This window comes from Armigeres subalbatus, chromosome 2 (assembly GCF_024139115.2).
Source record: "Armigeres subalbatus isolate Guangzhou_Male chromosome 2, GZ_Asu_2, whole genome shotgun sequence".
NCBI classification, from domain to species: Eukaryota; Metazoa; Arthropoda; class Insecta; order Diptera; family Culicidae; genus Armigeres; species Armigeres subalbatus.
This window is the reverse complement of record NC_085140.1, coordinates 124,833,381-124,849,748: the sequence shown is the minus strand read 5'-3', so window position 1 is coordinate 124,849,748 and position 16,368 is coordinate 124,833,381. Positions and strand designations below refer to the sequence as shown.

At 38.9% G+C, this 16,368-nt stretch overlaps 1 protein-coding gene across 1 annotated transcript; it reads left to right on the top strand.

Moving 5' to 3' along the window:
* The first annotated feature begins 14,341 nt into the window (after window positions 1-14,341).
* Window positions 14,342-16,002, top strand: LOC134215075 (probable cytochrome P450 6d5). The gene has a single exon (XM_062694325.1). It carries the CDS (start codon window positions 14,380-14,382, stop codon window positions 15,922-15,924), a length of 1,545 nt encoding a protein of 514 aa, XP_062550309.1. The 5' UTR covers window positions 14,342-14,379; the 3' UTR covers window positions 15,925-16,002.
* Window positions 16,003-16,368: the final 366 nt, after the last annotated feature.

Here is a 16,368-nt window from a genome sequence, read left to right as displayed (position 1 = left end):
CGCAGGAGGGAAGCGCAGAAGCACATAAAAAAGCACGCAAGCACAAAACTCGGTGACTTTAATTTCCATTTTTCCTACCTACCTACTTCCATTCCGTTTTCGTTTTTATCACACCAATTTTCCTCTCTATGAGTATGTTTTTATGTCACACGTACGGTGCGCAGAACCTCTTTACACCTTTGTCACACGTCCCAAGCGAGCATTCAGATTTTAGATTGATGAGCATCAGACTGATCCACTGCGCACGATCATCTTTGTATGTGTTGATTTTGAATTTTTGATGATTTTGCGATCTGTGCTGAAATCCGTTGTGGTTAAATTTAGATCAAAAAAAAAAAAAAGATATCAATTTGAGAGACCCCCAATTAAAATTTTCGGGTTTGAATCAGTCTAAAATTAAGAAGATATTTACGCCAGCTCACGTGAGAAATGAGAAACACCAAAGTGTGACACTATCAAGCTGGATTAGAGCATGAGAGGTGGGCGGAGATTTCCATTTCCATGCGCTTTTCATACGACTAGTTCAGTCAGTCAGTATTCAGCAACCCACGGACCAGAAAAAAAGATATCTTCTTCACTGGAACAAGCTTCTGTAAGTAGAACACCCGACGCGAGATGCAACCTCGAAATAGTAAATTGAATAAAATTTCAATTTATTCAATTTCAACTTCTCATCATTAGTAAACTAAATATCTCAACTAGAAGATCATGTATGTCCAAGACAAGAAGAAATTTAGTTGCAGATTCCAAGCACTTCCATACCCTTTCTTCACTTTAAATTTGATTTTGGATCCAATTTTCGGCATATTTCATTCCTATTTCTCTCATCAAATTCATACACAAAATGTCGTTACAACATGAGTACATACTTCGTTAAGCCAAAAAATCCGCCAAGCGAATAATTACCCACCCAACTGAACGCCTTCAATGCAGCAAAGTGGAAGTAAGTCATCTCACATCCATCAAAGCTATTATTTCCAGGGAGCATTTTATACGATCTTTAACTGCTCTTAATTGCCAACCAAGCGTGTAGTAAAAGAATTTAACTTTATGACTCTCCCCTTGAGTTTGGAAAAAGCAAAACAAGTGATGAAAAAGTTTCGATTTCGTGCGGAAGTGAGTAACTACCATTTAACATAAGCACGCGGATGATACTAAAATAAGCCACGTCTTTGAGTTTGATGTTGGTGGTCTATTGGCCGATACCTTGGTGCCTGCGTACCCGACCGACTAACCGGTGCCGGTGTCGTTGCGAAAACACGACGAGAATTTTAATGCCCATCCGTAGTAGAGAATTTGCACAGGTTTGATTTGATCGCAAAGTGGAGTTGGTTCAGTCACATCAATAAAATATTGTGTAACACGAAGCGTAATGACAATCGATGATCGACAGTTTGAGCGGTGGTGTTATATCATTGCAGTATCTGGCACATCGCGGCAGAAGTAAATCCAGGACGTTGAGGAGTCGGGACCTTCCCTGCCTATGATTGCATAGCTGACGCAACAGTTATCACTATCGGTGTCGGGAAAACGCATTTTTAATTCATTAATTTTAACCGAATACCATAGGTATACCCAGGGCCAGATTTAGGAAGGGGGGGTGGCCCCGGGCCCCCACAAATTATATGTATCAAAACTAACCTTTTTTGTACATTTTTGGGCCCCCACAAGCTGTAGGCCTCGGAGCCCCCTTCCGGCTAAATCTGGCCCTGAGTATACCTATAGGTATTTGAATTTGAATTTATGTATTTCGTCAACCAACTTAGACTAGTACCGTTTTGACTCAAATTCCGAACATGGCTCATATTCCGAACACTCACCATAGGATCTTGAATTCATATGTAATCTTGATCATCAGAACTGAAAATCGATGGAATTTGTAGGTGTATAGTGCCAAATCGCCAGTGTTTGGCATATGAGTCATGTTCGGGATTTGCGTCAAAACGGTACATAGGGGAACTGTTCCGATTTCCATCTCACTGAACATATATTCATCTCATCGCAAAACAAAGAAATACAACATCAATCTTGTCGCTTCTTTTTGCTAACCCGCGTGCTCACTGGTGAAAATATCACAAAAATAAGAAACAAACCAAATTCTTTTTCATTGCTTTGTTTTTGATGGGATGGAAATAGGAGCTATGGGATGAAGTTCCGAACCGTTCCCCTATATATTAGACCTTTTCATGTTTTTAAAAAGTATCGAAAATTCAACCCGTAATCACAGTTTTATGCTAAAATAAGCCTCCTGTCAAATTTTCAGCTAATTCGAATAAAACTTAGAGGTGGCTCATGTCAATTTAGTGTTTTTGCATTTTGGGTTATTTTCAATTTTGAAAAAAAAAATCTATCAAGAGATATAAACGCCAAAAATCATCGCAACAACCTCTAAACCTCTAAGCTTTTGGTGTGCTCTACAAGTCTAGTGAACATTGCGATTCGTTCCGTTCACGTTTTGACCAGGTCTCCAGTAGCCTTGTGAGCAAAGGCGTAGGATTGCCAATCCGGAGATGGCGAGTTCGATTCTCGGTCCGGTCTAGGATGTTTTCGGGTTGGAAACATTCTCGACACCCACTGTACTTGCCACACAAGATAGGAGAACTGTTCCATTTTCCATCTAACTGAACATATATCGCAAAACTCATCGCAAAACAAAGAAATACAGCACCAATCTTGTCTCTTCTTTCTGCTAACATCCGTGCTCACTGCTGAAAAAAAAATCGCAAAAATAAGAAACATACCAAATTCCTTTTCATTGCTTTGTTTTTAGTGACTCAACCCTTTCTTGGGAGGTACCCCTTCGAACTTTTGCATTTTTTAAGGTTTTTAAGTAGGGGGTACTTTTTCGCCGTAAATACAAAAAGACGTAACTTATAAGATATATGAAAAACGAACCCGAAAACAAGTTGCTCTCCAAAAGGTTGTCCGAAATTTTCATTATTCCGTGAAACTTTTCAAATCAAACTAAGTCATCAAGCTTTGTGGATTACACTGCCTGTAATCGCATAACACTTCTTGGCTGGACTTCCTATTCATATAGGACAAATATGCGATTACAGGCAGTACAAGACTTTGAGGCTTTCGTGCCTCTTGAAAGGAGGCTTCCGCGAGCTTATGAAAGGAATCGAGCCTGTTAAAAGGAAGCTTCTGAGCATTTAGAATAGACGCTTCTCAACCTCTTGTAAGGAGGCTTTCAAGCCTTTTAAAAGAATAATTCTGAGCCTTTTGAAGAGAGTCTTCCGAGCCTGTTAAAAGGAGGCTTTTGAGATTTTTGAAAGCACGCTTTCTAGCCTCTTGAAAAAACGCATCTCAGCCTCTTAGTGGGAGGCTTTCGAGCCTCTAGAAACTTAGGATCTTCTTCAAAAGGATCAATCGAAGGGAGGCTTCCTCTTAAGGTCTGAGGGAAGGGTTTTCCGTTAAAAAAGCACGTGGCAGCACTCTCTGAGAGAGAAAATTGCCCAATTCAGCCCGCCAGAATGACACTGTCAGTGTCGCCAAAATGATTTCATCATTATGCAGTTTACAATTGCTTGAGAATTTGCCGTAAACGGAGAACAAAAGGAATTGGCAACAATGCGGAAGAAATTTATCACTCATGCAGAATTCCTGGAGGAACTTCCGGAGGAATTCCTGGAGGAACTTCCGGAGGAACTTCCGGAGGAAATCCTGGAGGAACTTCCGGAGGAATTCCTGGAGGAACTTCCGGAGGAATTTCTGGAGGAACTTCTGGAGGAATTTCTGGAGGAACTTCTGGAGGAATTTCCGGAAGAAATCCTGGAGGAACTTCCGGAGGAATTCCTGGAGGAACTTCGCGAGGAATTCCAGCAGGAACTTCCGGAGGAATTCCAGCAGGAACTTCCGGAGGAATTCCAGGAGGAACTTCCGGAGGAATTCCCGGAGGAATTCCTGGAGGAACTTCCGGAGGAATTCCTGGAGGAACTTCCGGAGGAATTCCTGGAGGAACTTCTGGAGGAATTTCTGGAGGAACTTTCAGAGGAATTCCTGGAGGAACTTCCGGAGGAATTTCTGGAGGAACTTCTGGAGGAATTTCTGGAGGAACTTCTGGAGGAATTTCCGGAAGAAATCCTGGAGGAACTTCCGGAGGAATTCCTGGAGGAACTTCCGGAGGAACTTCCGGAGGAATTCCTGGAGGAACTTCGCGAGGAATTCCAGCAGGAACTTCCGGAGGAATTCCAGGAGGAACTTCCGGAGGAATTCCCGGAGGAACTTCCGGAGGAATTCCTGGAGGAACTTCTGGAGGAATTTCTGGAGGAACTTTCGGAGGAATTCCTGGAGGAACTTCTGGAGAAATTTCCGGAGGAACTTCTGGAGGAATACCTGTAGGGACTTCCGTAGAAATTTGTCTTGTTTTTTCAATTTTTCCTATCTGTCTTATTTGCTTTTTTTAGCTTATTTGTTTTATTTTGCTTTTTTGTTTTATTTGTTTTATTTGTCCTATTTATTTTCAATCGTTTATCTGATATCATTCCTATATTTGATTTCAATTTATATATTTGGTATGCTCGTGTTCACAAATAGGAATACGCTTTTTCTAGTGTCACGCTAGATACAAAGTTGACAGTCTTTCTACTGCTCTCATCGTTCCTTTCCTGCCGTGCACCACAAGAAAATATGCTGTTGGCTGCTCTCCCGAAATGGTAACTTTTGTATGGAATTTAAAAAACTTGGTTGAAGAAAAAAGAGCTTCTTTCAAAATTTATTGCGGTGACATATACTTTTTATTACATCAAAATGATCGTTGGAAAAATTCAAAACTTTTCAGTTGGGTTTTGCGAAATTCGGTTCCTTTGTGCCTCAAATCATCGGAGAGAGGTGCTGAGAAGCGAAAATATCAGTTCTACAATAGTTCAGTATTTAGAGCTTAATTCAAATTTGGGAAATAGTAGGTCCATGAAATTTTGTAGGAACATTCCTTGATAAATTTCAAAGAGATTGTCAGTTGGGATAAGCGAAATTCGTTCCCAATTCCGAGTTATAGACATTTTAGTACGAGAATAGCGCTCTACCGCGAGAGAGCTTCCCTCAGACCTTAAAAGGACGCATTTTAGCATCTTAAAAGGATGCTTCTCAGGCTCTTGAAAGGATGCTTCCAAGTATCTTGAACAAGGTTCCCGAGCACATTTAAAAAGGTTCTGAGCCTTTTGAAAGGATGCTTCAAAGCCTGGTGGCTTCCGAATCTTTAGATTCTGAATTTTAGCTCAGAAGCATGTTCTTAAAATAGTGAGGATTTCGTCCCGTATATTCTCCTGAAGTCAAATGAAGGATACGAAAAATTGGTGTTTTTCTCTCTGTAATTCTTTTAAAAAAATATTATTTAAAGTTAAATTAACTGTGTTCAAAAGTGGTTGAAAAATAAGGTTTGTTTAAAAGTAAAGAAAAATAGAAAATGGCGCACATTTGAAAGGCGAGTATGCAAGTGATTCGGAACAAACCATGGTTGTAACACAAGTGTACGATCATCGCCAATAATATTAAAAGCGAAAATAGTGTCAATGAGAAGTCCGGCCATGATGGGTGTTCTAGCAGATACTGAACAATGATGTTACAGTGGGAAAGTATCACCTACCGACGGGGTATTTCGAGGTGGATAATGAAAGTTTAGCAGACGTTTTCCGTGTGATGCGTCCCTGATTCCGTGGACACTATCAGCTTCCTCTTCCTTGATTCCATTGTCCGGAAGAGGATTAATTTGGTGAGATTGTTCTAATATGTTTTACTGTATTATCAATTTTTAACACTAAATACGCGCCGGATATGAAAATGCGGAAGTTTGTTTATGGATCCATTATCCAATTGATAATGGTAGCATAAACAGTAGACCTCTTCATGTTTTCAAAAAGTATCAAAAATTCAACCAGTCAGCTCAGAATCACAATTCTTATGCTAAAATAAGCCTCCTGTCAAATTTTCAGCTAATTCGGATAAAATTTCGAGGTGGCTCAAGTCGATTTAGTGTTTTTGGGCTATTTTTAATTTTGAAATAAATCTAACAAGAGATATAAACGCCGAAAACTATCGCAACAACCTCTATACTGAAGCTTTTGATGTACTCTACAAGTCTTGTGAACATTGCGATTCGTTCTGTTCACGTTTTGACGATGTAAAAGTGATTTTCGGGCTTTTAGGTGCATAAAAACACTATTTCCCATAAAAGTCGTTGTTCTACAAAATTCTTTAATTTATGACAAATCATTGCTAATTTATTATATTATTATTCCTCTTTTTTCCCTGGACATTTGAGTAATATAATTTCCAATGTGCGATTTAACGTTTAATTCTTAAAAATCAGATACTGAACATTCGTCACAAATTTGCACGCTAGGATTTCTTTAAACAAGTTGTTCGAACAAAGAAGCTTTGATTTCACTTGTTACTACGATGCACTCAATAGTAAAACCATACAGACATATGGTGAAATGAACCAAATTTGGAAGTCGTTTGTTATAAGCATCAAATATCATATGATTTGATTTATGTTTTGTTCGAATGACTTGTTTGAAGAAATCCTAACGTGCAATTTTATGACAAATGTTTAGCATCTGATTTTTAAGAATTAAACGTTGAATCGCACATTGGTAATTATATTACTCAAATGTCCAGGGAAAAAAGAGGAATAATAATATAATAAATTAGCAATGATTTGTCATGAATTAAAGAATTTTGTAGATCAACGATTTTTATGGGAAACAGTGTTTTCATGCACCTAAAAGCCCGAAAATTACCTTTACATGGTCAAAACGTGAACAGAACGAATCGCAATGTTTACAAGACTTGTAGAGCACACTAAAAGCTTCTATATAGAGGTTGTTGCGATGGTTTTCGGCGTTTATAACACTTGTTAGATTTTTTTTTTTTCAAAATTGAAATAGCACAAAAACACTAAATCGGCTTTAGCCACCTCGAAATTTTATCCAAATTAGCTGAAAATTTGACAGGAGGCTTATCTTAGCATAAGAATTGTGATTCTGGGCTGACCAGTTAGGTTTTTGATACTTTTGAAAACATGAAGAGGTATATATAATAAACAGGCGGTGCTAATTGTAAGCGAAAGTGACCTCGGACTGGTCATGGCATACCACGAAACGGGTCACTGGAACTGCAGTAGAGCTAACACTTTCTAACTCACGGATTAAATCTGTCTGTAATACAGACAGCTTTCTTCCATAACATCACTGCCAGCCAGTGGGGGTTAGTTTGGACTAGGGTGACCATATGACATTTTTCAAAAGGAGGACAATTCGCTCAAATTGTGGTGAAAAAGGAGGACATTTGGTGAAAAAGGAGGACATGGAAACAAAGATACCGAATACAAATCTTCCTGTGTTTTATACTAAATTTTCAGTTTTTCATTCGATTAAGAATAACATTAAGATAAGGAATGAAAATCAGAATCGTAGATCAAGACAAACACGTTTTGCCTTTCTCGTATATTCAGTAAAGGCTATATATTCGCTCCGCAAACAAGTTGCATTCGACGGGGAATCCTGTCCCATTGTTTCCTATTGAATATTAGACAGCTAGAGCTATGGGCTCACAGGTTATGGCCAAAATCCATTTATTAGCATTAGCATTAGCATTGTTACGGTGTAATTCGTAGATTGGACACTAGTGATACTCATGTTTTACTTTTGAGATCCTTATCTAGAATGCTATCAGAAATCAAGAAGGGGAGTGGTCCTTGATTCCAGTCTCAAACAAAAATAACAAAAGCATGAGGATTACTACTCCTGACCACGCCCATCTTCACCGTAACTAGGGAGAGGAAGGAAGTGTTGATGTAGTATTTACTTAACGAGAGGCCACCGACTTAGCGACACCCTCATAAGTACCACGGAGTTGGATAATGAGGAAGGTAATCGTTGGAACAGGATTTGCCTGTAGCTGGCAATGTAACCGTGGTAGATCTTACCCCGTAACACCACGTAAAGGTGTCTACCCAGTATTACGGGTCAGTTATGGCCAAAATCCATTTATTATACCAAAAAGTCGTTTTAAAAACTCACTCATTTTTGGGGCAGCAACTTTCGTGATCATTTTCTAAGGCTCTCATAGTTGTGAATATTTTCTCCGCAGTACAAATAGCACGTGCTATTCAAGCATCCACTGCCGCAATACACCACGTGGCGACCAAAACATTTGAAAACAAAAAATATCGAAGTAGGGACACGGCAGGTATTTTCGTCTGTTCGTCATAGTCTCGAAAACCAATAAAAGAGACATTGTTTTGCCAAACTTATCCGTACCAAATCGTAAGCTCAGGAGAAACGTTCTACCATAGTTCCAGCAAATGTACGTTGCTTCCGTTGGGTTTAGCCTCTCCGATGATGGACGGAAATACCTGCCGTGTCCCTAGCTTTTTTTTCTGGGGGTATGTTTTTCGTAGGCGACTATCTGGTGCTTAATTTTCGTTGCGACCAAAAATGGAGGAATGGATTTTTTATGAGCGGTACAGTATTATCTTCAACCGATTTACTCGCAACAAGTTGCATTCGACGCGAAATTCTGTCTCATAGAATGAGGAAAACATCATCACCATAATCTAGGTTTTTTCTAGTATATTGATATTACATCTTCAACTAAGACACGCAACTTTGTATTTGATAAGCATTATTTTAGTTATACACTGCGAGCACCATCATATTGAAAAGATTTTGTTCAAATCATCAAACTAGATCAAACTAGCTTTTATTGTCAACTAGGGACGTTCCGATACTTCCGATATATCGGAATATCGATAATTTTGTTTCGATATCCGATATTTTTGTATCGATATTTTGCTTTCAATATATCGATGATATCGATATTTTTCCTTTCGATATCGATATATTGAATCAGAACAAATTAACACAAAAATAACAATTTCATTGCATTTTGTGAAAAAAAAAATCAAAATGGATCTGAAATGCCGTATTTTTAACGATTTAGAGGATTCTTCTCGGTAGCGCCGATGGTGTGAGGTGTGCGCTGCCATCACAAACAGTTTTGGCAACTCGACACTTTGCATTGACGCGCCGTTGTGTAACATCTGTCATGCCACTGGTCCTTGAATCCTTATGCGAATTCAATTATATATTTGACGTGTTCCTATGATAAATTAGATAAATCAACTTTAGAAATCAGGAAGAGATTTGTTGAAATGAGAATTTACAAGAATTTCCAAAAAATATGAAAATTTCTTTCAAAATAATGCCACGAAGGAATAAAGAGAATTTTTCTAAAATATTTCTACGGATTTCTGATGAAATTTTTTTCTCGTGAAAGTTTAAGAGAATTTCCGTTTTTAGTTAAGAATGTTTCAATGAAAATTTTGAATTTTCTCTAAAAATGAACTTTAAAAACTTCCATGGATATTCTGAAGAGAAAATTTAGCCCGGTCAGTATAATGCCGAAAACGCCGCCGCTACCGGTTAAAACTACGACAAACGCCGCCGCCGATGATTGTTGGACTGGCACACTCTAGAAGCAGATTGAATTAAGTCAGTGGCATCGCGTGGCACCTCACATTTTACCTGTGCACTGATAAAATTTTTTTTTTTTTTTGATATATTTTTTTTTTTTTTCACTTAGCGTTTATTTGAAGGCTCAAGCGCTCGAAGGCATAACGGAGCCGAAAGTCAATTGAAATTTTATTACAATTTCATCTTTTGCTTCTTATGTTCTTATGTTAGTTTTGGGGAGCCGAAAAACTCGCGGCTTGGTCGAGGTTAAGGAGTACATACAAAAAAAATTGGATGGGATTGGGGCTTGGGATTATATTGGTGTCCGTAGGTAGCGTTGATGCAGTCTTCCCATGATGATTGGTGTGGTTCAGAACTGGGACAAACTGCAATTATACAATTTTGATATTTTGACAGCCTAAAAAGAAAAGAAAATTATCAGAGTTGTTTAAGCTCATCAAAATCTCCGCACACCAATTCCTTGAATTTAAAGACAGTGCACAGGTAGATAGAGGTTTGGGAAACGCCACTGGATTAAGTAATAGAGAAAAAGTAATTTCTAATAATTATTGTAAAGCGGGTTATACAGTTATACGATAGTAATTGAATAACTACAACAAATATATTATAAATATTTTCATTTTTGAAATATCATATGATTTTCCGATATATCGATATTTTCATTCCAATATATCGGTGATATCGATACTTTGATTCGATTATCGTATCGAATCAAATATCGATATTTTGAAGTATCGGAACGTCCCTACCACAGACGCATGGGCGTCGCTGGCAGTAACATAAGTTCTCCAAAACATTCTGGAGTTCAGGCGAATCGGTCGACCAGGTCAACTGGCTGTTAAAATATGTCAAAACCGGATATTCAAAGTTCTCCAAGTCAATCTGAATTTCAGGAAAATTGGTCTACCAAGACAACTGGACACGATATAAAGCCAATAGCAACTCCTTAGCCTAGCGGTTATAAAGCAAGACCATGCTGAGGGTGGTTGGGCTCGATTGCCGGTGCCGGTCTAAACAATTTTCGGTTTGGAATTTGACTCGATTTCCGCGGGCATGGTATGCAAAAATGGTAACTTGGCTTAGAAACCTCGCAGTTAGCGGGGCAGCAATGTCCCAGTGGAAGATGTAATGCCAATAAGAAGAAGAAGAAGCAACTCATGTTATCCATACAGAGCATTGAAGGTCATGCGCACGACTAACGATTTAGATATGTCCAAACAGGATATCTAATAGACCTCTTCATGTTTTCAAAAAGTATCAAAAATTGAACCGGTCAGCCCAGAATCCCAATTCTTATGCTAAAATAAGTCTCCTGTCAAATTTTCAGCTAATTCGGATAAAATTTCGAGGTGGCTCAAGTCGATTTAGTGTTTTTGGGCTATTTTCAATTTTGGAAAAAATCTAACAAGAGATATAAACGTCGAAAACTATCGCAACAACCTCTATACGGAAGCTTTTGATGTGCTCTACAAGTCTTGTGAACATTGCGATTTGTTCCGTTCACGTTTTGTCCATGTTAAAGTGATTTTCAAGCTTTTAAGTGCATAAAAATACTGTTTCCCCCAAAAGTTGATGTTCTACAAAATTCTTGAATTTATGACAAATGATCGCTAATTTATTATATTATTATTCCACTTTTTTCCCTGGAAATTTGAGTAGTATAATTGCCAATGTGCGATTTACCGTTAAATTCTTAAAAACCAGAAGCTGAACATTTGTCGTAAATTTGCACGTTAGGTTTTCTTTAAACAAGTTGTTCGAACAAAACATAAATCAAATCTTATGATATTTGATGCTTACAACAAACGACTTCCAAATTTTGTTAATTTCACCATATGCCTGCATGCTTTAAACATCGAGTGCATCGTAGTAACAAGTGAAATCGAAGCTTCTTTGTTTGAACAACTTGCTTGAAGAAATCTCAGCGTGCAAATTCATGACAAATGTTCAGCTTCTGATTTTTAAGAATTTAACGGTAAATCACACATAAGCAACTATATTACTCAAATTTCCAGGAAAAAAAGAGGAATAATAATATAATAAATTAGCGATCATTTGTCATAAATTCAAGAATTTTGTAGAACAACGACTTTTGGGTGAAACAGTATTTTTATGCACTTAAAAGCTTGAAAATCACTTTTACGTGGACAAAACGTGAACTGAACGACTCGCTATGTTCACAAGACTTGTAGAGCACACCAAAAGCTTATGTATAGAGGTTGTTGCGATAGTTTTCGACGTTTATATCTCTTGTTAGATTTTTTCCATAATTGAAAATAGCCCAAAAACACTAAATCGACTTGAGCCACCTCGAAATTTTATCCGAATTAGCTGAAAATTTGACAGGAGACTTATTTTAGCATAAGAATTGTGATTCTGGGCTGATCGGTTGATTTTTTGATACTTTTTAAAAACATGAAGAGGTCTAATATCTAAGGATCTCCAAATCAGTCTGGGATTCATACAAATTGATCTAATAAGTAATCTGAGATCGATACAAAGTCAACAGCAAGCCATATTCTCCACCCAGGCCAGGATGATCTAAGTTCTCCAAATCACTGTGGAGTTCAGATTAATTGATCTACCAAGTCAACTGGGTGCGCAACAAAATAAATAGCAACTCATATCATTTTATTTATTTAGTTTACATCTACACAGATAATATTGAATCAACAATTCAACGCCACAATACACGGTTCGAGGCCGCATATCTCCATTCATTCTTCGCCACCACGCACCGTCTTCTTGCACTCCGCCAAAGATGGTCATAAGAACCCGTTTCTCGAATACTCCGAGTGCTTGCAAGTCCTCCTCGAGCATTGTACATGTTTCATGTCCGTAGAGGACAACCGGTCTTATCAGCGTCTTGTACATGACACATTTGGTGCGGTGGTCAATCTTTTTTGACCGCAGTTCCTGCTGGAGCCCGTAGTAGGCCCGACTTCCACAGATGATGCGCCTTCGCATTTCACGGCTTACATCGTTATCAGCCGTTAGCAAGGATCCAAGGTAGACGAATTCCACGACCACCTCGAAGGTATCGCCGTCTATCGTAACACTGCTTTCCAGGCGGGCGCTGTTGCGCTCGGTTCCGCCCACAAGCATCTACTTTGTCTTCGATGCATTCATCATCAGTCTAACTTTTGCTGCTTCACGTTTCAGGCGGGTGTACAGTTCTGCCACCTTTGCAAATGTTCGGCCGACAAGTCCATGTCATCCGCGAAACAAATAAATTGACTGGATCTGTTGAAAATCATACCTCGGCTGTTACACCCGACTCTCAGCATGACACCTTCTAGCGCAATGTTGAACAACAGGCACGAAAGTCAATCACCTTGCCTTAGTCCCGGCATGATTCTAACGAACTGGGGTGTTCGCCCGAAATCTTCACACAGTTTTGCACACCATCCACCGTTGCTTCAGTCTGGTAAGCTTTCCAGGGAAGCTGTTCTCGTCCAAACGGCTGAGTTATTAGTTTAAGTTTAAAGCCTATCATATTTTCGTGACGATCCCCGATTTTCGCAATCGTAAAGTGTACCCCAATATAGAATCGACAGACGTAGACGTGCAAAGGGCGGCATCCAGCTTGCGGGCCGTGCGTTGGGCAGCCCTGCTCTACGGTCTCAGCATGCTTACTTTTGTACTCTACTAATAAAATATGTGTCATTCTTGAAGTGTAATATTTTTACGATCCTACCTTGTACACAGGATTCTCTTTTCACACGATTTTTTTCGCTCGTATTTTTAATCATGTGACTTCAATTTACCAACAAAATTTTTGGAACATGTTAAAAAAATCCATAATAAGAAAAATCACATGATAATTAATATGCGTTAAAAATTTAAGATGAGTGCAAAATTGAGTAAAAACAGAATCCAGTGTAGTCTGTATACCGTGGTGTCGAAAAAGGCTTTGCCAAGCTTGATGGAAGGAGTCAAACGAAAGCCGTTTGAGCCAGAAGATACCCATTTCGATTCATATTCCAAACACTTAAGCACATTTTTCACTTCGGAGCTCATTATGGAACATGAATTTTAAATATTTTAATAGATCAGTAGTTTCCATCGGATAGCGAAAGTTGATATTCATATTTTATTGATTGTACCTAACTATCAAACCGAATGACTCTATTCTGCCAAACTTTGTCTCAAATTCTTCAAAATTTTGATTCATATTGAAAGCACTATAAAGCAAAATTTCAACGTTATCTAATTGTTGGGTAATTATAATGTACTTGATGTGTATGCCTGCCGATAAAATTCACATGTTCATGCAATAATAACTAAATGATTAAGATAAATATCCATGTAACGAGTGTTTGGAATATGAGTTTGTTCGGGATTTGAGTAAAAACGATTGTTTGTTTGTTTCGATTGAATTGAATTTGAAGAAAAAACATGATTTGATTTGAGAAGTTTGGCGTATTGCCACACTTTTTTGTTTGACCACTTTTTGACGGTAACACACTTTGATATGGCTTTAAGTACAGATTGGTGCTTAAGAGACAATTCTCGCTTAACTTTTCAAAAGGACCTAAGTAATATTTTTTTCATGAATTAATTTTAGTGTTGCAATTAACAGCTCTCACATTGGTCTGTTGATTGCAACACTCAAATTAATTCATGAAAAAAATGTTACTTAGGTCCTTTTGAAAAGTTAAGTGAGAATTATCGTCAGTGTGTGCAATGCAACATTCATAATTTTAAATTCTCTCATTGTATGCACCAGATTTCAAAAGTCTTATCGCATGAGTGCAGGCTCGCTGAAATGGTTTGTGCATCTTTTTTCTACGCTAGACACAGATAATGCATCACAAACGTACTATCAACCAACCGGCCCATTAGGACGAGTTCTATTCAGTTTGATTCCAACGTTCGTAGTCAAATCAGTACATTAACAATGCTGCTAGTTCTACTTGCAACCCTTGCTTTCGTTGCGGTAATTCTTATATCGTATCAGTTCAACTACTGGACCCACCGTGGTGTACCACAGCTTCAGCCAAGTTTTCCTTTCGGGGATTTTGGCGAGTTCTTCCGCCGGAAGCACGGTGTACCGATGACGTACGCCAACATCTACGCCAAAACGAAACATCTTCCATACGTGGGAATTTACTTATCTTTGCGTCCGGCACTGCTGGTGAATGATGCGCAGTTGGTGAAAGACATCCTTAGCCGGGATTTTGAGCACTTCCACGATCGAGGACTGCACGTTAACGAAAAAACGGATCCACTAAGCGGGAACCTTTTTTCTCTTGGAGGTGTAAAATGGAAAAATCTGAGAGCAAAGCTGACTCCCACATTCTCTTCTGGATGCTTGAAAGGAATGTTTCCTATTTTTGTGGAAAAGGCCTCCGTGTTACAGAAACGTTTCACAAAGGAACTGTCAAATGCTGATGCGATAGAAGTGAAGGATCTTTTCGCCCGATATACGACGGACGTCATCGCATCCGTTGCGTTTGGTATCAACGTAGATTCTATCAACAACGAGCAGGATCTGTTCCGTCGGATGGGCATGAAAGTTTTACAGCAAGATTTCAAAACATCCATGCGATTGGCACTAGCATTTTTCATTCCAAAGGTAAAGGCGCTTTTTGGATTTAATTTAGTCGCAGCAGATGTTGAAGAATTTATGATTCAACTTGTAAAGAAAACGCTGGAGCAGCGCGAAAAGGATGGAGTCAATCAAAAAGATATGATGCAGTTGTTACTGCAGCTTAGAAACACCGGATCTGTATCAATCACTGATCAACAATGGAAACTTAATTCATCAACTGCTGACAAGACACTGTCGATCAATGAAGTTGCAGCGCAGGCGTTTGTTTTCTTCGTCGCCGGATACGAAACCTCCTCAACGCTGATCTCTTTCTGCATGTTGGAACTAGCTCGCCACTCTGAAATTCAAACCAAAGTTCAACAAGAAATTGATAGCGTTCTGTTGCATCACAAAGACGTCTTGACCTACGAAGGCCTAGCAGAGATGAAATATCTCGATTGTTGTATGGATGAAACACTACGAAAGCATCCCCCAGTGTCGTTTTTGAATCGTGAATGTACTAAGTCCTACCGAATCCCCGAAACGGATGTGATCATTGACAAGGGAACCGCCGTTGTCGTATCTTTGCTGGGGATGCACCGCGATCCACAGTACTTCCCGCATCCCAACGAGTTCAAGCCGGAACGTTTCGCAAACCAAGAGCTTTCGAACGGATCCAGAAAGGGCTATTTCCCATTCGGTGGTGGTCCACGGCTGTGCATAGGATTGCGTTTAGGGATGCTACAGGCAAAGGTAGCTCTAGTGATGTTGCTGGCCAAGTTTCAGTTTTCGTTGGCGAACGAAGAGGATATTGCCCGGGAACTACCGTTAAAAGCCAACACTTTGCTTCTAACTACGAAGGATGGCATTTGGCTAAATGTTAAGGAACGATGTAATATGGTTTTAGAATAGTTTTTGAAATATAATGTTCGGAAATGTCCAAAACATCATCAGAAGAATATTGTTTGTTGGTTTGTGTATTTGCAACACTTTACACCAGAAGAGTGCTATGAATGCACAAGAAATAATATATAGGACAGTGGCGTAGCCAAAAAATTGGTCTGGGGGGGGTTTTCCGAACATTTTTTTTCCACGAAAAAAAAATTTCTTCTGAAAATGTTGTCTCTGGGGGGGGGGGGTTATGTCCAAAACCACCCCCGTGGCTACGCCATTGAAATTCAATTGAAATAACAATATTATATTCACAGATATAAAAGTCAATGTTTGCAAAGTTTACATTTACAAAAAACGTAATTTCAGACACACGTCTAAAGGAACAAGCGCTGGTTCGACTCGATAGAGTTTATTTACTAATTAATTAAGCCTGTTAAATTACAAATTGGAAAAGAAAGTGAT